The 24,181-nt window shown below is 36.1% G+C and overlaps 1 protein-coding gene and 1 long non-coding RNA gene across 6 annotated transcripts; both read right to left on the bottom strand.

Moving 5' to 3' along the window:
- Window positions 1-6,131: 6,131 nt before the first annotated feature.
- On the bottom strand, window positions 6,132-6,578 carry LOC116138551 (auxin-responsive protein SAUR67-like). Its single transcript, XM_031424261.1, has one exon. The coding sequence runs from the start codon at window positions 6,576-6,578 to the stop codon at window positions 6,132-6,134; it is 447 nt and encodes a 148-aa protein (XP_031280121.1).
- Window positions 6,579-18,492: 11,914 nt separating this feature from the next.
- Window positions 18,493-23,011, bottom strand: LOC116138576. 5 transcript variants are annotated; one of them, XR_004129314.1, is made up of 4 exons: window positions 21,700-23,011; window positions 21,338-21,483; window positions 19,539-19,889; window positions 18,493-18,672 (listed from the first exon to the last, which is right to left on the bottom strand). It is a non-coding gene; the product is annotated as an uncharacterized LOC116138576 (long non-coding RNA). The 5 variants fall into 5 exon arrangements; XR_004129315.1 differs by having other exon boundaries at window positions 21,742-23,011; XR_004129316.1 differs by lacking the exons at window positions 21,338-21,483; window positions 21,700-23,011 and adding an exon at window positions 20,020-21,317 and having other exon boundaries at window positions 19,539-19,658; window positions 19,734-19,889.
- Window positions 23,012-24,181: the final 1,170 nt, after the last annotated feature.

Genomic DNA, 24,181 nt, shown 5'->3' with positions numbered 1-24,181 from the left:
AATCCTTTTGTCAATGACAAAGTCACACTTGACCTACTGCATAGACGTTTTGGACATCCAAATCTTAATACTCTAAACCATATCCTAAAGTCATGCTCTATCAAAATTCACAACTCCGAGAAGACCTCTCATCTAAATTTCTGCCAAGCGTGTAGGCTAGGGCAAATGCATGAAATTCACTACCCGAATTCTCAGAAAAAATCAAGTCATCCTCTAGAACTAATTCATGCTGACCTATGGGGTCCAGCACCCATATATGCAACCAATGGAACTAGGTACTACCTTAGTATCCTAGATGATTACTCAAGATACACATGGCTTTATCCTATCACTCTAAAATCCCAAAGCTTAGACGTTTTTAAACAATTCAAAACCATGGCAGAAAAACAATTCAACAAGCCTATCAAAACCATTCAAACAGATATGGGAGGAGAGTTCATTGCCCTTTCCCATTTTCTCAAAGAAAATGGAATCGTCCATAGATTCTCCTGCCCACATACTCACTATCAAAATGGCAAAATAGAAAGGAAGCATAGGCACCTTGTAGAAACGGGTCTAACACTCTTAGCCAAAGCTAGCATGCCTTTGGATTATTGGTGGGAAGCTTTCCTCACCTCTGCATGCCTCATAAACAGAATGCCTTTTCCAGTCATTGACAATCTATCACCCTATGAAAAACTTACTCAAAATAGACCCGATTACAGCTTCCTTAGGTGCTTCGAATGTGCTTGCTATCCATACTTGAGAGCTTACAATAGACACAAGTTTGATTTCCACACCAGCAAGTGTATCTTTATTGGCTACAGCCCAAACCACAAAGGCTTCATGTGCTTGCATGAAACTGGTAGAGTTTACATTTCTAGAGATGTGGTTTTTGATGAGAATGACTTTCCCTTCAACAAAATCATGAACAAGCTGCCACAAAGTCTGAACAACATTTCAAACACAACCCTTACCACCCAATTCCTAACAATCTATAATAGCATGAATCTCCACCAGTGTGATGGTTCAACAGTGAGTAGTCCACCAATGGCAACTCCTCAAGTAAGTTCACCATCTTCTCTGTCTCAAAATTGTGATAATCCATCCAATCAAGCTCAATCCAATCCTCCAAACAATGATCAAACTCCTGTAATCAATGATGAACCAGTAGAATGTGATGAAACCACTCAAGGAGCAGCTCGCGAAAACACACAGCCCATGGTGACAAGAGCCAAGGCTGGAATTTATAAGCCTAAGGTTTTCCAAGTGACTTCTGACACTATCCTAACTCTATCATGCACTCAAGATGCTCTAAATCATCTGAAATGGAAAGAAGCCATGAAATATGAATTCACTACACTATGTAAAAACCAAACCTGGACCTTGGTACCCAGAAACTCAAACACCAAGACTGTGGGGTGCAAGTGGATTTACAAAATAAAACACAATGCAGATGGAAGTGTGTCAAGATACAAGGCAAGACTGGTGGCCAAGGGATTTCTACAGACTGCAGGGGTAGATTACTTTGAGACTTTCAGCCCTGTGGTGAAATGTAACACAATCAGATCAATGTTAAGTTTAGCCACAACACTAAACTGGGAAACAAGACAAGTAGACATCAACAATGCCTTCCTCAATGGAGAACACACCAAGGATGTTTTCATGGATCAACCAGAAGGTTTTGAGGATCCAAGACATCCAGACTTCATATGCAAACTCAACAAGGCACTTTACGGACTCAAACAAGCCCCTAGAGCCTAGTTCCTCAAACTCACAGAAGCTCTTAAAAGCTGGGACTTCAAGGGATCAAAAACTGACTCATCTCTCTTTTACCTACATCGAGGGAAAGACTTGACAATCCTTTTAGTGTATGTGGACGACATCATCATCACTGGAAGTTCAAGCCATCTGATAAATCAAGTTATTCAAGAACTGAAAAACAAGTTTGCTTTAAAGGACATGGGAGAGCTATCCTACTTCTTAGGAATTGAAGTAAACAGACAAGGGTCCCTAATGCACCTGTCTCAATGCAAATATATCCAAGACCTTCTTATTAAATCCCATATGGAGCTGAGTAAATCATGTCCTACACCAATGATCATTGGACACAAATTCACAAGTAACAAAGGAAAGTCTCTGCAAAATCCTTCCTTATGTAGGAGCGTAATAGGGTCTCTGCAGTATGCAACAATTACAAGACCTGACATTGCATATTGTGTGAACAAGCTGAGTCAATTTATGCAACATCCTTCTGAAGATCATTGGTAGGTAGTTAAAAGGGTCCTGGGTATTTAAAGGGAACTTCAGAGTATGGCCTTCTCTACAACCCAAGGGGAAAATGTGAAATCCAAGCCTACTCTGATGCAGATTGGGCTTATGACACTAAGGACAGAAAGTCTACAGGAGGCTACTACATTATGCTAAATGGAAATCCAATAGCATGAGCTCAAGAAAACAGAGAGGGGTGTCCAAATCAAGCACTGAAAGTGAGTACAGAGCTCTTGCTCAAGCTGGAGCCGAAATAGCCTGGCTAACTTCTCTGCTGTCAGAACTAAGAAGATGGATTCCTTCAACACCAAGAAGCTGGTGTGATAATGTTAGTGTCGCAGCCCTCACTTTGAATCCTATCTTACACGGGAAAACCAAACACATTGAGGTGGACATTCATTTTATAAGAGAAATGGTGAGTAATGGAGACGTTGAAGTCAACTACATTCCATCAAAAGAACAGGTAGCACACATATTCACAAAGCCAAGTCCTAAAAACCACTTCGAATGGATGAGAAACCAACTCAAGGTCCTACACAGAGACCTTAGTTTGAGGGGGAATGTGAAGAAGATGGACCTTGGACAAATGGCAACAATCCATGGAGACAACACTGGTGACATGTGTCTCCATCTGCCAGATCTCTAACAAATCTGCCAGGTCTCTAACAAACTAATATTCCTGTGGTCCTCTGTTGTTGTGTTGTCATTCTCTCACTACTGTGCTTGCCCATCACGTTTTGTAAATAGATCAGGAAGCTTCCTGAATTAGTTATGTAAATGTGTATAAATCACGTGAGTTGTAATATGACAATAATCTTCCAATAGACAAGCTTAATATTCTTGCGTCTCTCTTTGGGTACTCCTTTCTCTGCTCTCACTCTGCTTTCTCTTTTTTCTCACTGAGCTTACATAATGGCTTGCTTTGCACCATGATGAAGCCTATGACGATGTCCAAGAGCCGCCAAACGCGTGGGTCAACTTCTTTCTTCCTCTAACCGACTTACTGAAAAGGCGCCAAATTTTGCCTCACTTCCCCTGTAGTGCTTCTCTCTCTCTCTCTCTCTCTCTCTCTCTCTCTCTCTTTCTCAACTGAGTCTTGGTCGACAAGTTAACCCTCTTCCAACAACTAATCTTTTGCCACTCACTTAATACATTATGTATTTATATCCATATATAGAAACCAAAAGAGTCTTCGAACTTGAGAAATGGAGCTTTATTATTCAACAGAGCATGTTTCGTTAACTCTCTTTACACACTTATATTCAATTATGTATTCAGGTACTGAGTTTCTTCTGAAACCAATTTTCTCACGGGGGTTTTCTGATTCATTACACTTAGTTCTGTTACTAGTTTTGTTATTCTTGTGGGTTTGGAGGAAACTGAGAGAGAGTGTTCATCATAAAACTGAAAAGTCAAAGGAGAGGTTTAATAGAAGTCTCTCGTGGGTTTTGTGGTATAATAAAACTTTGGTGGGTTGTTTAAGTCCTTCAGTTCTTAATCTTGTGTTTGTTGAGTTACTTCTATTAGAATAGAAATGGTTGCTCGGATGATAAAGTGGTGACCCTTTTGGATTTAGTGGTGAAAACGCTTGGTTGGGGTGCAATTTGTGTTTATTTGCATACCTAGTTTTTTTATTTAGGACAAAAGTTCCCATTTTTATTGAGAGTTTGGTGGGGCTCTTTCATGTTAATCTCTTGTTATTGACATTGTTCTTTACAAAAACCATTTGTCGTTATCAATTCAGTCATTACAACATTACGCATTTCTAGTCATGGCGTTCATTATAGCTAAAAGTATAAATTTGTGTAACTAAATGGTTTAACTACAAATGCAATGTTTTGTAACTTATCGTAACTAGAAGTGATGCAGTTCCTGAAGTACTTGGTAAACTTACCCAACCTACTAGGTTTAGCTTCTAAAATAACAATTTCAGTGGCCGTATAGCATCATCACTGATGAAATATGGAATGCTGAGGATATCAATGCTGGAATCAAGCAGTCATTGATTTGCTGATTTTTTGATTGATTATTGTAATATTTATAATTAAGAGATTATTGTATTTCCTTTATTGTATTCAAAACCACTGTATAAATTGTCTGATGTACATGTTACAAAATACACAATACACAATACACAAATTCAATTCTCTCTATTTGCTTGATATTCTTTGGTCCTCTTTTCTACCCTTTTATCAAGCTTTCTTGTAGGCATTCTTTGGCAGTCTTCTACCTCTTTTGCCACCTTCAATTTCAAACTCTGACAATCACTTTCCAATCTTAAGCAGCTTAGAAGGTTAGATTTTTCAGACAACAAATTTTTTGGTGAAATTCCAGAAATTTTTGTCAATTTAGCACAACATTTTTATCTAGGTTTGTCTGGGAATCTACAAACTAATTCATTTCCTTCTCATATAAGTGGACTGAGAAATTTAATCATGAAGTTACAACATAACTTAATATGGGAGGTAGGTTGATTTAATTTGATTGTAGTATGAAGGTTTTCCTTGTTACCTTTTCTACTAAATCTGACATTCAGGAATTTCAGACTTTGTTCTTGAAGATGATTTGCAAACATTTATTTAAATTGTTTTAGGCATTGGATAAACGCCAACTTGGAGATGAAGTAAGAAGGAAGGAAGGGAAGCAAGATTCCAAAGGTCTGCCTGATCTTCTTCCTCTTCTGTGATTTCTAAATTTTTTGAAACTAATTAAGGCACATAAATGTGAATATTATTAACAAAGAAGTTGAAGAAAAAGAAAGTTCAAATGTGATGAGGTTTCCTGCATTATAATATGATAATTTAAATATTAGCTAAAGGATAAAGTGGTAATCCTCAGCTTGCAAAATAATAGTTATTGGGTAGTCAATAAACTTACATAATGGTTTGTTTAAGACTATGGTGAAACCATGATGCTGTCCAAGAGTTTGACACGTGGCCAACTTCTCTCTTCCTTCTCCTTCTCGCGACTTACCTTGAAAGGCGCCAAATTTTGTCTCACTTCAGCTTTGGTGCTTAGTTGTCTCTCTCTATGTGTCAACTTTGTCTTGGTCACAAGTTAACCCTCTTCCAAGTTCCAACAACCCGTCTTTTATCACTCAGTTAATACATGAGGGAGTTTATTAAAAAGACATTTGAAGTTTACATTTAATTAAAAGGCTATCAAGTTTTAAAGTGTTAACTAAATAGCCATATTATTGATTAAGGGTAANATAAAGTTTTTGCTAATGTCAGTTAGAATTCTCTTTAGCACTGAGGGACTATCATATTTGTTAAATTCTGATAGTTAGCTGGAAATGTAGCAGTTTGTCAACTTGTTTTGAATCTATTCTGGCGCCAAAGTGTATTGCAATCTGCCGTCTGTCAGTTTTGTGAGGCAGCCTTGTTTGATTCATTTTGTAATGGTTTAGATTTGTACTGCCAGGTTATATGGGATGTGTCTATAATGTTTGTTGTAAGTTGGTAGTAATGTATGGCTTTAGATTAATGTTGGATAGAATATGTCAACTTTTGCTTCATTAGTTATGATGTAAAACTCAGTTGGTAATGTAGAAAAGATTACTCTTCATTTTTTCAGTTGCTCTCTTTCTTTTCTTTGGATTCTCCGGCATTAGCAACAACAATATTCCTTCAACTGAAGGTTTTGATTTGGGAATTGTACTGTGAAATTAAGTGGTAGTCTATGCAATACCGGGGTGGAGAGAGAACACATATTTCTCTGTATCTGAACAAAATATTGGCTCAGAAGAAGAAATGGAAGTCAATTCATCTCAAAAACAACTAAAAATTGAAGAAATTTTATGAACTTAATTTATATCAATCTATCAGTTTATCTTTGTACAATGTTCTGAACTATTTACAAAAATCCAACTATGGTTGGCTTTAGAAGCTGCAGAGTAGTGATTGTTGGTTACTTTGCTCTTGGTGGAGATTTGAAGTTGGCAAACAGCGACCAGTAGCCAAGGACATGAGCCGTGCCTTCTCTAAATCTTTTGCCACGTGCCTTTGGATCAAAGAGACTACATACTCCATGAAAACTGCATCGCAAGGCAATGTGATAGGTCTGCCACTTGGAGGTCCAAACTCATCTTCTGCCACTGTAAAGAGCTCTCTGATGATGTTGTTTTTAAGCCATTTTAAGGGAATCACAAGGTGCCTTTGATCAGCAGTGTTTACAACAAAATGACCCTTCTCAGCCATTGAAGATGTGCTGCAACTCTCTGCTTCAACAACCCCAGTGGTTCTCAGCAACGAGATTCTTTTTCGCTTGCTTGCAGCCAGTTTCTGCCACTTCTTTGCTAATTTGATTAGCTTCTTTAGACTAATCATGTTGTTTCTTGATAACTAGAGAAGCAGATCTTATGTTGTGTGAGAGAATTGTAGTGGATCTAAAGAACACTGAAATACTGTGTTTGCTATGGATTGAAGGCTACTGAACTGGTTTTTTTTATATAGTCACAAGNGCTATAGGTTCCAAGCATGTTCCAAACCGGGTACCCATTTCAAGTTCTTTTTCCAGGTTCCGGTTCCGGTTCCTTCACACATTAGAACTAGAATCGGAATCGCACAATGTCGGTTCCAATAAAATGGAACTGGAACCTACTTGTATAGTGCTGGTTCCAGGTAGGTTCCGATTTCGGTTCTGGTTCTACTTGCAGGTTTCGATTTTATCCTCTACTCGTGCTCACCCTTAGCACAATGTAAAAACCAAACTTGGACCTTGGTACTAAGAAATTCAAACACCAAGATTGTGGGGTGCAAGTGGATTTACAAAATAAAACACAATGCAGATGGAAGTGTGTCAAGGTACAAGGCAAGACTGATGGCCAAGGGATTTCTACAAACTACAGGGGTAGATTACTTTGAGACTTTTAGCCTTGTGGTGAAATATAACACAATCAGATCAGTGTTAAGCTTAGCCACAACACTAAACTGGGAAACAAGACAAATGGACATCAACACTGCCTTTCTCAATGGAGAACTCACCGAGGATGTCTTCATCGACCAACCAAAAGGTTTTGAGGATCCAAGATGTCCAGATTTCATATGCAAACTCAACAAGGCACTCTACGGACTAAAACAGGCCCCAAGAGCCTGGTTCCACAAACTCACAGAAGCTCTTAAAAGCTGGGACTTCAAAGGATCAAAAATTGACTCATCTCTCTTCTACCTACACCGAGGGAATGACTTAATAATCCTTGTGGTGTATATGGACAACATCATCATCATTAGAAGTTCAAGCCATCTGATAAATCAAGTTGTTCAATAATTGAAAGACAAGTTTGTCTTATAGGACATGGGAGAGCTATCCTACTTCTTAGGAATTGAAGTAAATAGACAAGGGTCTTCAATGCATCTGCCTCAATGCAAATATATCCAAGACCTTCTCATTAAATCACATATGGAGCTAAGTAAATCATGTCCTACACCAATGATCACTGGGCACAAATTTACAAGTAACGAAGGAAAATCTCTACCAAATCCTTCCTTATATAGGAGTGTGATTAGGTCTCTGCAATATGCAATAATTACAAGACTTGACATTGCATACTGTGTGAACAAATTGAGTCAATTTATGCAACATCCTTCTGAAGATCATTGGCAGGGAGTTAAAAGGGTCCTAAGGTATTTAAAGGGAACTTCGAAGAATGGCCTTCTCCACAACCCGGGGGAAAGTATGAAATCCAAGCCTACTCTGATGCAGATTGGGCTTGTGACACTAAGGATAGGAAGTCTACAGGAGGCTACTATTTTATGTTAAATGGAAATCTAGTAGCATGGAGCTCAAGGAAACAAAAAGAGGAGTCTAGATCAAGCATTGAAAGTGGGTATAAAGCTCTTGCTCAAACTGAAGCCAAAATAGCTTGGCTAACTTCTCTACTCTCAAAACTGAAAATATGGATTTCTTCAACACCAAGAATCTAGTGTGATAATGTTAGTGCCGCAGCCCTCACTTTGAATCCTATCTTACACATGAAAACCAAACACATTGACGTGGACATTCATTTCATAAGAAAAGTGGTGAGTAATGGAGACGTTGAAGTCAACTACAGTCCATCAAAAGAATAGGTAGCAGACATATTCACAAAGCCAAGTCCTAAGAACCACTTCGAATGGATGAGAAACAAACTTAAGGTCCTACACAGAGACCTTAGTTTGAGGGGGAATGTGAAGAAGATGGACAGTAGACAAATCGCAACACATTAGGGAGACAACACTAGCGACAGGTGTCTTCATCCGCTAGCTCTCTAACAAACTAAGATTCTTGTGGTCCTATATTGATGTGTTGTCACTCTCTCACTACTGTTCTTGCCCACCAAGTTTTGTAAATTGATCAGGAATCTTCCTGAATTAGTTATGTAAATGTGTATAAATTAATTGGTGTGTAATAGGAACATCAATCTTCCATTTCAAGCTTAATACTCTTACATCTCTCTCTCTGGGTACTCCTTTCTCTTTTCTCACTCTCCTTTGTCTTTTCTCACTGGAATTCTTTTTGTTAATAAAATAATTAAAAATTCAGTTTCATACTTGACATTAAAGAAATCCTTAAGACTGATCATGTTGTTTTTTGTGTGGTAGAGAAACAAAATAAAAATTGTGATGGATTGAAGGCATGGAAGAGGGTTGGTTGAATTTTAATCACAAAGGTAAAGACAAGGTTTATAAATGCCCTTCTAGTTTATAGAGGCCCAGGGGAAACAAATCCATGTGCAATAGCAATTGTGGTGGTTGGCATGTTTTAGATATATGCTTGGCATCTACTTACCAAGCTAGAGCAATAATAGGTACCCTTTCTTTTCTCTACCAAGTTTTTCAGCAACTTATGATATGCTAAATCCGAAACTGATGAGGCATGAGAAGCATTTTGAACCACAGGCTTGAAGATAGTATTGTTGAATATCTATTGCAGTTAATGCTTTTGTTAAACAAAATTTGTTTTATGAACAGAAGATGCCCATGATCTGCTTAACAAGTAGAAAATGCAAATAAACCCTTTTTTTTTTGTTTTGGGGGGGTGGTAGGGTGGGCGCATGAATTCATTTGATGTACTGTTAGAAATCACAATAGGTATTTGTATAGGGCAGGGCAAGTTACATTAGATAATATTTGTTCATAAAAAAATAAAATGAAATTCAGTAAATATCAGGAATAAATTAAAGTAGAGGAACTTTTTATCAACTTTATATTAATGTGTCAACTATCCTGCTATAGTGTGTTGTAAACTGTTTACAAATATCCAACTATAGTTGGCTTTAGAAGCTGCAAATTAGTGATGGTTGGTTACTTTGCTCTTGATGGAGATGAGAAGATGGTAAACAGTGACCAGTAGCTAAAGACATGAGCAATGCCTTCTCAACATATTTTGTCGCATGCCTTTGGATCAAAGAGACTTCATACTCCATGAAAATTGCATCACAAGGCAATGTTATAGGTCTGCCGCTTGGCAGCCCAAACTCATCTTCTGCCATTGTAAAGAGCTTTCTAGTAATGTCATTTTAAAGATATTTTAAGGGTATCACAAAGCGCCTCTGGTTAGCCTTTTTGGCAATGAGATTCTTTTCCACTTACTAGCAGCCACTTTCTGCCACTTCTTTGTCATTTTGATTAGCTTCTTTGGACTAATAATGTTGTTTCTTGTTATTAGAAAAAAGGATTTTGAAATGAATGTGAGAATGAATATAGGATACTGAAACACTAAAATGTTGTGATTGCTGGAAGGAAGTCTATCGAAATGGGGTTGTTTATATCATTGCGAGTCTAGAGACAGTCCCATTAATATTGGTACCCTAGTGAAGGGACTTATGTGATACAAAATTGTTGTAAAAGGAGTCTACCAAATCAAACCTTAATACTAACAAACAACCACAAATCAAAGCAAGAATAACAACACACGATCTTTTTATAATGGTTCACTAGTTCAAGATTGAACAAGCTACGTCCACATTGAGCTCCAGAATATGGATGCTCACTACACTGTTATTACCACAGAGTCACAAAGTACAAACTCAATCACACGCACCCAATCACTCACTCTCAAACACCTCAATCTTTCTACCCTTATCACCATAAATCTACAACCTTTTAAAGAAACCTATTCTTAGTTCTCTACGTACCCTTGAAAGAATCACAACTTTCAATCAGATTTAGAACCAGATTTACACAAGAGATCAGAAAAATTAAGAACCCTAGCAGAGAGAATGTAATTGCAAAAATACAAAGATCGAATTGTGCAAATTTGGGCGAAACTGTTGCTTTTACACCATTGATCGGCATGAGTGATTTCAGCTATTGGATTAGTTGCAGATCAAGGGCCAGGATTGCAAAGATGATAACTCAAAATGGCAGCGTGTTATAAAGCTCAAAACGACACCGTTTTGGGCTTCATATATTAATAATCTCCACCTTGAAGCCTACATCACTCCAGGCAGCATACCATCATTGCAGCAAGCTTCTTACATATTCCTTCTTAGCTCTATTGGATCAACTTATGTGCAGCAAGTTTAAGCAATGATTGAACTTTACAGGGGTCACTACTTTAGTTCCCATGTCGGCTGGATTCTCTTTAGTTGGAACTTTCATCAGATTTAGTGTCTTTTTTGAGATTAGGTCTCGGATAAAGCGATACTTCACATCCACATGCTTCATCCTCTCATGGCACCAATTTCCCATCTCAAGTGTGTGCATAAGCAACACACCCAAGCACCCTTAAGTGGCTAAGAGTTGGTCTTTTCTCAGACCATCTCTCTTCCAGACACATAAACCCTATAGAGCTTGAGGGACTCCTATTGATAAGATAGGTAGCAGTTGTGAGGACTACCCCCCAAAAGATTTTTGTCAGCCCAGCAGTGAATAAGAGGCATCTCACCCTCTCTAAAAGTATTCTATTCATTCTCTTTGTAACCCCATTTTGCTGTGGGTTCCCTAAACTATCCTATGCCTTAAGATCTCTTCATTGCTACAGTGTGTGTCAAACTCAAAGTTATACTCCAATCCATTATCAATCCTAAAAGCCCTAACCTTTTTATTTACTTGGTTTTCCACCAAAGTTTTCCAGCCTTTAAACTTGGTTAAGGCTTCATCCTTAGTCTTAAGAAGGTATACTCATACCTTCCTACTATAATCATCCACAGTAGAGAGGAAGTAACTATTCCCTCCATGTGACCTACCCCTCTCAGGACCCCAAAGGTCCGCATACAAATAATCCAAACAATTAGCAGCTAGGTCAAGTGTCATTTCTCTACAGCAGACATGTTAGTGAATAAGAGTGCAATATTAAAAACATCAAAGTAATATTGACCACATAAAATATACAAGCCATTATTTTTAACACCTTTCAGTATAATATTACCATTTTTACACTTCTATACACCCATTAGAGATTTTATAGCAACAACCAGCTTCATCTAATGTTCCTAATGAGATCAAGTTTCGTTTAAATTCAAGTATATACCTAACCCTAGTTAACAATACCATCTTACCATTATTTAGTCTAATAGTTATATCACCTATGCCCTAGACCTCATAGGAATGGTTATTTCCCATGAACACTGTTTCTTGTTCACCAATTTTAAGTCTTTGGAACTAGTTTTTGTTTGGACTCATGTGGAAAGTACATCTAGAATCTAACACCCACTCTTTAACACAAGCAATATTAGAGACAGTAAGGGTTGCAAAAATTTCTATGTTACTGTTAGTGCAGGCTAGGTTACTCTCAGTACTGACCTGTTTCTGCTTTTTAATCCATTCATAACAATTCCTTTTAAGGTGTCCTGGTTTGTTACAAAAGAAGCACTTCCTAGTTTCTTCCTTAGGTCTCCCATTTCCCTTACCTTTCTTCTGGTTTTAGAGCCTAGATTGCTTTGAGAACTTTTTCCAGCTTCCTTACCAAACTAACCAAAATCTATCCTACGTTTTCGAACAAATTATTACCATTCCTTTTCCAATTTCAATTCTAGTTCCTAGATTTTAACCAGAAACACTACAAGGCCATACTAGGGATAGTCCCACTATATATAACACATTCTTTACTATAAATACTCCTCAGGTAAAGAATTTAACAGAATCATAGCAAGACTAGAGTCTCCTAGTCCTGGTCAGAACTTTCAGTGTTAGGGTCATCTTTAGAAACTCATCTAAGTTTTCATCTAAAGACTTAGTTAAATCCATTTTATATGAAAACAGGCACCTTTTAAAAAAGCCAATTAGAGCTAACTGAAGAGTATATAAATATTCGTTTACCCCAGAAAGCGATTGGAGATTCCAAACCATTACCTTTCACAGTACGTTGTCAGATAAGTTCATGAACGATCAAATTAAAGCTTTTTCGTCTACCTCTGCCTTCTCTCAGCTTTTTCTTTGGACCATTTAGTGTGTCCTTCTCCATAGCAATATCCACCTATTGTGGACAGAAGAGGTCTACATCTTCTTTTCCAGGTGTTGTAGTCAATCTTCCCGATTGTACTAGGAGATTCCTTGCACGTCGTGCTCATGATTTGGGCTCAGTAGCAAACCTGAAAAATAAAGATTGAATTTTGGACTCGACCCTTAGAGATCAAATTGATCTCTGACTTCCAGAATTTTTGAATTCTTGTTGATGTAGAAACCCTAAAACTCTAGAAACTATCGAATTAAAAAACCCCTAATTTAACAAACCCTAGAAAATTCCCAAATCAAGAAACCCTAAAGAAAATCCAGAAACCCTAAAAACTCACTTGATACCACTGTTGTAAATCGAGTCTACCAAATCAAACCTTAATATAACAACAACCACAAATCAAAGCAAGAATAACAACACCGATATTTTTACTGTGGTTCACTTGTTCAAGATTGAACAAGCTACGTCCACGTTGAGCTCCAGAATATGGAGGCTCGTTGCACTATTTACCAAAGAATCACAAAGTACAAACTCAATCCACAACCCAATTGCTCCTCTCAAACACCTCAATCTTTTCTACCTTATCACTATAAATCTAAACTTTTACAGAAACTATTCCTAGTTCTCTACCCTTGAAAGAGTCACAACTTTCAATTGGATTTACAACCAGATTTACACACAGCGATCAGAAAAAAAGAACCCTAGCAGAGAGATGTAATCGCAAAAATACAAAGATTTAACTGTGCAATTTGGGCGAACAACTGCTTTTATACCATGACCGTCAGGGGTGATTTCAACCGTTGGATTAGTAGCAGATCAAGGGCCAGGATTGCAAAGATGATAACTCAAGATGGCAGCATGTTCTAAAGCTAAAAAACGACACCGTGTGGGCTTCATATATTAACAAAAACCATGTGATGCAATGAAGAACAAATATTTAGGTGGTCGGCATAATTGATAATGCTTAAAAATATGGTGTCCACTGCAGGGCACCATATTGGTTCTTGCAAGTGGTTGTACTTTGGGACAGCTAAAATCATCAAAAGCATGATTATGATCAGATATAGAAGATAAATTTCCTTGAAGTAATCACTTTTGATCTGCAATCATACGCGACAGGTAAACCTACATGTTCGGTCAAGATGCTAATAATCGGCCTAATAGATTTTCTTGACTCAGATTTCCATTGGAGAATCAAATTTTCTACAACAAAGTAATGATGTTCCTACTATGTTAAATCTTCTACCAGAAGTTTCTGCGATAGGTGTAGTTAATGCAGCAGCATGTTGGACTATGCTGTTTTTATCTAAGGCAGCGAAATAAGTGTGAGAATAATTATACTTTATAAATTACAGTGCGATCAAACTTCAAGTGTCGCCGATCATGGAGTACACAAAACGCTGTCTACACGAGACTTTTATACATACAATTGTATAAAGTTTTACAAAGATGCTGATTTTACTCAATAACCCCAAACAATGCTTGCTGATTTGTATGCCCCTGGTGGAAAGAGATGGTGATATGCAGCAAGCAGTAACAAAAGACATCAGCAAGTGATTCTAGATCTTTCTCTGCACCACGTTCGATACATACCTATGTACTCCATAAAGGAGGCATCACATGGCACTATGATAGGCCCATCAATCTGCAATCCAAACTCTCTTGAGAAAGTTTTAATAGTTCTCTGAAATCTTGTATTAAGATATTCCAAGGGAATCAACAAAGCGTTTCTGATCAGAAGGGTAGACAACAAAATGGCCCTTATGAGTAGGCGAAGATGCGGTACAACCATCACAGACTTCAATTCTAGGCAGAGAAATTCGCTTCCTTGTGATGGCAGCAAAATTTTGCCCACTTCCTTTCCTCTTGGAGAGCTTCTTGGAACAAATCATGCTAGACATAATTTAGAGGGAGCCATGGAAACAGGATTTTTTCGCGAGGGTGGAGTGAAAACGGTTGAGGCATTGTAGTTTATACACAGAGTGCTGAAGACGTTCCACTTGTTTGAGCTTTTTACAAGAAAACTTCAACTGTATTATCTGGTGAAAACAACTGTAATTTTGTCCTGCTATCGCTTGGAAATCTTGAACAAAGTTGAATGGCAGCCCATAGAAATTTTTCCTCACCAGTTTGGCCTAATGACATTCCAAAGACCAGGTTCTTAGCAATTCACCAAGTGCAAAATTGTACTGACACATGAACCAAAGAAACAAACCAAGTCAATAACAGAATCACTAAGTCACTCTATAAACAAAGTACCCATTTCCTTTAAAAAGACAAAACCCCTCAAATATAACTACCTCGGGACTAAAATATTACAAATTAGAGCATTGTACGGTCCAGTGTATTATTCCTGTGTTTTGCTTGCAAACAAACAGAAAGGCAAGCCTCCAAGAATCTAATTAACATTTTCAAAGACTTGGCAGCTTAGCAATCCCCCAGGCGCAAATGTACTGAACACGAAGGAACAAAGAAAGTCAATAACAGAACCACTAAGTTACAACATAAATCAAAGTACCCATGTTTGTCCTTTAAAAAGACAAAACACCTCAAATATAACTACGAGGACAAGTATACTACAATTTAGAGGATTGAACCTAAGAGTAAGGTTTATGATATTTTTCTCCCTTGCCGGTAACTAACTGAAAGTTCAGTCTCCAAAGATACTTTAATTAACTTTTAGACAATAGGATTGAACGAACGACGGATATGAATCTTAATTTTATTCCCTTGTTTGGTTCATAGGAGCTGCATAAGAAATAAGAATCTTATTCCTTAAAAAAGGGTGGATTGTTTAGGAGGAATGCCATCCATTACTAGTAATGGATGGCTAAAATGTCTAATTTACCTAGATCTTTAAATTGTGATTTTCCATTTTAAAATAAATCAATTTATTTAAATTTAAATTATTTTATAAAATTCAATAATTATTTTATTACAATATTAATGATTAAATATTTCAATATTTTCAAAAACAATTCAAAATTTGCAAAAATTTTAAACCAGTCAACACTAATCAAATTCGCCAAATGGTGAATTTATGTCTCGCTGCTAGCATCATTGCAAGCACTTGAGCAATCACCAAATTTGCCTATCTAGGGATATTTCAGCCGTCGAAATCTGGCACCGTGATGAAAGGCCACCATGCGTGATGTCACACCACCGATTTTTGACAGCCAAAATTTGCCCAAATAGGCAGATCAATGGCTTTTGGTTCTCCACGCACCGATGATGATGTTTGAAGCGGAGGGCAAATTTGTCAGCCCGCGAGTTTGCCTGACTAGTTCGAAAACTTTTTGAAATCTTTTTAATTTTAAAATATTCTTAATTTTTTTATTAAAGAAATAAAAAATTATATTTATTAAAAAAAATTAAGGGAATTTTAGTCCAAAAGCAACAAATTGTTTTCCATTCCATCAATATTCTTTATTACAAGCAAACAAAGTAATGTCATTCTATTCATTTATAATACTTTCATTTTATTGATTTTCATTTATGATACTTTCATTCCATCAATTTCTAATCCACAAACCAAACATGGCCTAAGTTTAATGTAATAACTCCATTCTACTCATATTCTTTTAAAATATATATAGTAAAAATACATGTAAGATAGCATAAAAAGTTGGGCCCAAATTTTTTCTTTTATTAAACATATACATTCTTTATACAAAATTCTTATCATGTACAAAACTATCAAAAACAAGGTGGACAGTGTAGCCATTTCCCAGTCGCTTGCCGACGCCTATCCGACTGTATCCTCACCTAAATCCTGCAAAAATATAGGAAACAACGGGGTGAGCACAACTGATGCTCAGTAAGTAAATTCTCTACTCATCTATCCCCTTAACTCTCTCTCTAATTCTTTCCTTACAATTCTTATTTACTCTCTCTTTTATACCTCTCTCTATTTTCTCTTTCTCTGAATTCTTTTCTACTAACTCTNTCATTTTAATATAATATAAACGTGAAATAAACTATTTTTATTTCAAAAAAATATGTTTAAAACGAAAAATATATCAAGAGAAAATTATGATATGTATAATTGATCGTGCACTATGGCTTGTCGCGCGATCGCAACAATAGTGGAGATGGCAGACTGGTGAGATGGGGTCAGCAATAGGTGGACGATATGGTGTGGATGAGTCATGGCGACGTGGATGATTGATGGCAATGTGGACTGCTAAAGGTTGTGCGGCGCGAAGAAGAAATCGGGATCTAGAAAGGCAAAGGCGATGAAATCAAGCCAAAAAGGCGTGAATCGACGTTTGGGCAATGTTTCCATGATTCTTGGTGCAAATATGTCGAAAAACAGCAAAAATGGCCGATAGAGTTGATTGGTTCTCTGACCTAATGGTGGAATCGACGATCGGCATTTTTTTTGACGATTTAACCTTGGGTCAAATCCGGCAGAATTGCTATAACCAAGTTTAGGATGTACTCGGACCGAATAAGAGTTCAATTCCCAGTCGCATGGGCCGGTCTGAGTTTTAAAACAATGGGTGGAACCTGCGGAACCCATCCCATTTGCATATGTTATTATCACAGGGCCTAAATTCCCATCTAGGCTTTGTGCAGCACAAGCACATCAATTGCTTGTAAGCCTTCCTAAACGTGTGTATCCCTGTTACAATTTATAGCAACAATAGTGAAGAGAGGCTACCAAAGTATAAAGACAAGAATCTGCAGGAAAAACTCCCAACCTATATTGATTATACATAATACAAGGATTACATGAATGCCCACACACAGAGTGTTTCCCCACTATTATAATCTGATTCCCAAACTCACAGATTACAACACTCAAGTTTATAACTTTGACATACATACACACATAACACTCGTCTCTCACTGAATAGACAACTTGCTTGCCTTAGATTAATATTGGCAAGGAAGTTATATAAACAGTTACAAACTTCAATGGTTACCAAGCACTTGGGTATAACTACAACAAAAATGGCCTACGGTAACATGCAAAAAGTGTTACTGTGGGTAATTCGTAGCATTTATAAGGATGCTATGACAATCTATGTTACTAAAAATCGGACATTGGTAACACTTTTTGCATGTTACTAATCATTTCAGTAACTATCATAAAATGCTGTTGTTAAGTATATTGTAGCACTTATTCGTAGTTACGAATGATTTTTTGTAACACTGCATAAATGCTATAAATAAGTTTTCTGTAATATTTTTAACCTATTACAGTTTAGTTTTCTGTAACATTCTCAAAATGCTATAAATAAGTTTTTTGTTCTGTAACATTCTTAACCTGTTACAGTTTAGTTTATTGTAACATTCTCAAAATGCTATAAATAAATTTTCTGTAACTTTCTTAACATGTTACAATTTAGTTTTCTGTAACATTCTCAAAATGCTATAAATAAGTTTTCTGTAACTTTCTTAACCTGTTACAGTTTAGTTTTCTGTAATATCTCAAAATGTTATAAGTAAGTTTTTTATAACATTTTTAACCTGTTACAGTTTTCTGTAACATTGTTAAAATGCTATAGAAGAGTTTTTAATAACATATTAAAAGTGCTACCAAAGTATCATGCATTGCATTTAGTAAATGTTACAAAATTATTTTTCATAACATTTTGAAAGTGTTATCAATGTGTCTGTAATAGCATATATAAAATTGTTATAGTTGTTATTTAAATAATACAAATTATAAACAATGATACACTAATTTTCCAAAAAAACATTTCATCGATGGTGAACCTTCATATACAAAAAGTTTGCATATATGCCTAATAAATAGGCACCCAACATCCCTTACATCCATAAAATCTAATATGCTTCACATATCATATCACATTTTGTAACATATAAACCTTCATATACAAAAAGTTTTATATATGCCTAACAAATATGCACCTATCATTTTTACATTATAATACCTAGATGATTGGAAAATTAACTATGAGCAATAGTTAATACCTTCCAATCATTCAAAAAATTCTAACAACAAAAACCATCATGCATACCATCTTCCATTCCAAATTGTGCTTTACCTAAAAAGTACTCTTGTATTTTCACAACCTACAAAACCATTAAAACAAAAAGAAATCTTCAATTCCCATGTATATTCTCAAAGATGACAACACATATATATTGTAAATTCAAGAAAAGATTAAGACAAAAACACCCCAAATATTTAATGCAAAAGAAAGAGGAGAAGAACATGTTTAAATCTTCAACTTCACGATCACTAGTTCTAAAAAACGGCACTATGTAAGTTTAAAAGAACATGTTTAAATATTCAACTTCACAATCACTAGTGCAAAAATGTCAACTGTAATTTTACAGTTTGCAAACTGCAGTCTGTAAAATTGCAGAATGCAGTTTGCAAAATACAGATTGTAGTTTGCAAAAATGCCGACTGCAAAATTGCAAACTAGAGTCTACAATTTTGCAAACTGCAGATTGAATATTGCAGTTTGCACACCATCAAGAATCTTTCTTCACTCAATTAAATAACAAAGAACACATTATTATGTTATAATGCAAAACCTTTAAAGTTTTACAACGATAGTAGAGTGACCTACTTAGATATATTTTATGTCATGCTACACAATTTAAATAAAAATTAAAAAACAAAATATATGCTCACTATACATTAATGTCACAATTCAGCTACGGATACTATAAAATATAATATATAGGTCATATACACATGATCAGGTATATCTTAGTATATTTACGAAATTGCATCAAGCAAAGCTCTAAAAAACAGAAGACGCAACAGACCAAAAAATCCAAGATCTTTATCTGCAATTAAACATGTAACATTTAAGCTTAACACTACATAATCAAGTGACAGATAATAGACTTATGAGTAGCATTGCAATCATGACTATTCAATTATTTATAACTCCAATGCCTTAAATATTAGTAGAACACCATACCTGATCTAGTGAAAGGTGAAACACTTTACCACCAATGGTGAATGACACATTGGGCATGGAAGATAGACTGCTACACTCAACAGCCGATTCTCCATTTTGACTGGACAGTCAGTCACAAAGCTGCAATATAATCTATGGCATGAGCTTGAAGCAAGGCCACTTTTCCCCTGAATGTGAATAAGAAGGCTAATAAACCTGATTCACATAATCCAAGATTTGTTCTTCTGTCGTATTTCTCTTGAGCTGGTTTTGCATCCACACTACTGCCATCTCACAGTAGTACACATAGTGTCATGCACACCATCAGATGACTTGTCTGTGCTCTTATCTACCACGCTCTCAATGCCCATACTGTAATACATAGTTGAATCTAATGTACATTAATAACATATGTAACATAGTAGGTTCCAGAAATAGAACAATCATCACAAACAAGGGTAAAATTATATCATAACTATATTAAAATAGGGGTGAGACTGACCTAACACCTCGAGTGCCATCAAAAGTGCAAAGGCCCATTCAACTCATCAAAAAAATTTAAATAAAAAGTGTGGCAGATAACAAAACTGGACGTAGCATGCAATCTAAGCTAAAATTTCTCCTAAATGGAAGATTGGAAATGTGTTAAAAAGGTTGCAAAAGGATAATGAAACCAAAAATCAAATTTACTTAAGCTATTAGCATTTCCAATATGGTTTTTCCATATTGATCAATCATTGTCTTGCATTCTTGACTTATAACACCAGAAGCTCCAATGGCATGATTAATTTGTGTAATGACAGTCTAAAAATTCAAAGTCACATAACGATATCAATCTTCTCAGGCAGAAGGAATTCAATTTTATGAAAAATACACAAAGGTTTTTAAATTCTCAACAGCCTAATACTTTTTACATAGGTGACAAATGTATCAGACACTGACTTCAAAACCTAACACATTCTATTTAATAGGACAAAATTCCAGTAGGATTTAATTCATAGCTAATTCAAACATGACTAGAAAAAAGAACTGATGTATTTATCTAAGAAGGAAAAACTTCTAAATCATAGCTAATTCAAAACTCTGAGAGATATGTGTATGTTTGTTGACAATTAAATATGATATTGAAGTGATTGCTCACCTATTTGTCTGCTGAGCAAGAACTACCGTGATTAACATACTGCTCCTCTGCTTTTCACTACACTATATATGCTAAAAAACAATCGGCTTTTGTTTTGTTTGATGTTTCATTCGACTATTTCACAACATTTTAGGCACATTATATAGCTTTATAGCTTATAGTGGTTGATAGATGATATTGTATGCAATAATCTTTTCACCTCAGGTTCATGAAATTGCAATGGTGTCAGCAATTTAAGAAGCTCAGAAGGATAACCTTAGAAGTTTCAATGATTACATGATGAAAGTTTTGGAGGTTGGTGTAACATGATAGGCTTTTAGATTATCATTATAACTTTGTTTGTAGTTCTCTCTTCACACACACTGATACAACTATTATTTCCTATAATTGGAAAATGTTACTTTTCGTATATATTTGCTTAGAAACTAATGAAATTAGAATAATGACCAATAAAAACAAACACTTTGTTTACTATGCCAATTGTAGTTTCTTGCCTCTCTGTTTATGGAGCAACATTTAGTTGCATTCGCTCAATCAATTGTTTACTTAATATTTGCTGCCATTGCTGTGTGTATATACATGTTCACGTCGATTAATTGATAGTTGCATTCCCTCAATCAATTCTCAATGCATATTATGTAATTTGTAAACAACCAAGAAAAAAGTTTGAATCAGTCACCTTCTATAGAATTCTTTCATTTTTTCATTTAACATTCCCTCAAATCCAATAGCCAAAACACCCATCCTAACTGGAAGGTTCTCGAAAAACTCCAACAACAAAATCTTGTCATCTTCTAGCAACTCAACTTTCGTGGGCTCGAACTCCTGTTTAAAAATCCATTCAGTCATTAAAATATCAACATCTAAATATTCGTTTGTCAAAACATCACATTTAAAAAAAAAAAAAAAAAAAATATTCGTTTATCAAAACATCACATTTAAAAAAAAAAAAAAAAAAAAAAAAAAAAAAAAAAAAACAGAAATTTCAATATCTCATGTTAAAGTTGAGTTTGATAGCTGAAAAACCCTAGACAAAACAACCTGCAAATCAAAGAAATTTTGAGAAAGAAAAAAGTACAACACTGCTGCACATGAACATGTCGATGAAGTGTCTGATTTCATCTCAAATCTGCCCGAAGAGTGCTTAGCTTGCATTTTCCAGTCTCTTAGCTCCGGTGATTGCAAAAGATGCTCTCTAGTATGTTGTTGTTGGCTCAGAATCAAGGGACAGAGTTGTCACCATCTCTCCCTCAATGCCAAATCAAATCTCAAACGTGACCGTATGAAAGTTTCAAAGGATGCAGAAAGAAAAAGTAAAAGAAAACTTTGTAAAAATCTGCAAATCTGATCAGCAACCAATTGCAAAACAATTTCTGTACAGCAAAGAATTCTGGATAGCAGTAAACCACCAACTCTTCTTGGATTAAACTAACTCAGCTCTTCCAAGCAAATTTTGCAATTCTGCAAACAATTCTGCATTTCAACAGCAACCAATTCTGCACTTTGTGCAGAAAATTTTGCATTTCAACAACAAATAATTTTGCAATTTGTGTAGACAATTCTGCATTTCAACAACAGCAATCCTGCAATTCTACAATTCTACACAGCAACCAATTTTGCACTTTGTGCAGATAATTCATCATTTCAACAACAAATAATTTTGCAATTTATGCAGACAATTCTGCATTTCAACAGCAGCAATCCTGCAATTTTGCAAACAAACAATTCTACAATTCTGCACAGCAAAAAATTTCTGCAATTCTGCAGTGCAACAGCAAAAAATTCTACATTCAATTATCAATCAACCCTTCACCAACAAACAAACAATTCTGCAAATGCAATCAGCAAACAATTCTGCATTCAACAATCAATTAACTCTGAACAAAACACTTCTGAACTGCCAACTCTGAAACCTATCATACTGCAGTTAATTCTTTCTTCTGATCCGTCGGCATCGGGGACGTTGCACTTGTTTTAATATATCTCAAGTGCCGAAATCTCAGGCGCTTGAAGCTCCAAGCTTGCCGAGAGCTGACCGATGCTGGAATGTCAGTGTTTGCTAATCACAAGAAAAAGAAGATAGATTGATTAAACCCTAAAACCTTTTGCCCTAATAGCAACGAGAAGAAGATTGAGAAGAAAAGAGCAATTAGAAGATTGATTGAGAAGATTTGAGGAGAAGATTGATCGAGAAGATTTGAGAAGAAGCGCAAAATGGGTTTTCAGCAGCAGGGTTTTATCACAAAATGGGTGGGAAATCCTTTTTCTAGGGAAACAAGCAAGGGTTAAGAAAAGAAAAGGCAAACTCTGTAACTCAAATTAAAGAATTGCCTTTGATGTGAATTAGTTATGAGGGTATTAGCTAGGAAATTTTGAAATTTTGAGTTGGCACTTGGCAGTACTAAGTGTTATTTTGCCGGTTAATATTTGGGTGTATGTAAAATCCCTATTGGATCCCTACATGAATGAAAAGTGACAAAATAAGCCCAAAATAGATAGACTTGACCCCTAAACAATAAAAATGAGACAAAATCACCCTCATTTCATGTTGGTGGGAATGATATTTTTTTTCCCGGTAAATAATTGGGTTTACGGTAACACTTATAAAATGTTACTGTATTTTGATTATATGGTAACATTATAAAAAAGCTACTATATTATTAGGTCTATTGTAACACTTTAAAAATGCTATTGTAGTTTCTATATTAGTAACATTTTACAAAAAAGAGTTATCATTGATATAAAATGTGTTACAAAAAGTTGAAGTGTTACATATGAAAATTGTTATTGTAACATTTTAACATCAAGTGTTACCATAGATAGTTTACAGTAACACTTTAAGGAAAAGTGTTACTGTCCAGTGTTACCATAGGTCATTTTTGTTGTAGTTGCATAAATATACATGTTTCATCTAAACATATATAGTTGTCCCTCAGTCTTGTTTAAGCAGCTATCCAACTTTGCCTCAGCATTCCATCAGCTTGGCATATTTCCTCATGCACACCCATACACTTTGTTGCTTGCCTCATGTGTTTACTCAACTGCTTATTACTCATATTACCCTCTTGTGCATGTCCTAGCTCATGCACTGCTTGATCTACTCATGGATGCCTCAACACCTATGCCGACACATGTATATGGTTGCAAGTGCTCCCTCTCGCAAGTCTATCTGTCTATGTGCTTGTCATCCTCCATCAGTGTGTGTTTGGCACCCCAATGCCCAAACACCTCAAAATTGGCAGCTCACTTACTGCTGCCTCGTGTCCTTGCTTAGGGCACACCACCCATCCTCGTATTGCATGCTCCCATGCACTATCTAGGCAAAGGTACATCCAAGGATGAAAGCTGCCTACCAGCCCATGCCTACGACACTCTTTAAAGGTCTAACATACCACCCCCACCAAAAGAACCAGATGTCCTCGTCAAAATGGTGGAAATATACTCTGTCACAACCTCCTCAAACTACCACAAATCAATGTCTCTCTCCCATGAAATTTCAGTTTTATCACCCTTCTTCCATTTC

Source organism: Pistacia vera, unplaced genomic scaffold (genome assembly GCF_008641045.1).
Source record: "Pistacia vera cultivar Batoury unplaced genomic scaffold, PisVer_v2 Contig342, whole genome shotgun sequence".
Taxonomy (NCBI): Eukaryota; Viridiplantae; Streptophyta; class Magnoliopsida; order Sapindales; family Anacardiaceae; genus Pistacia; species Pistacia vera.
This window is presented reverse-complemented; position numbering and strand designations above follow the sequence as displayed.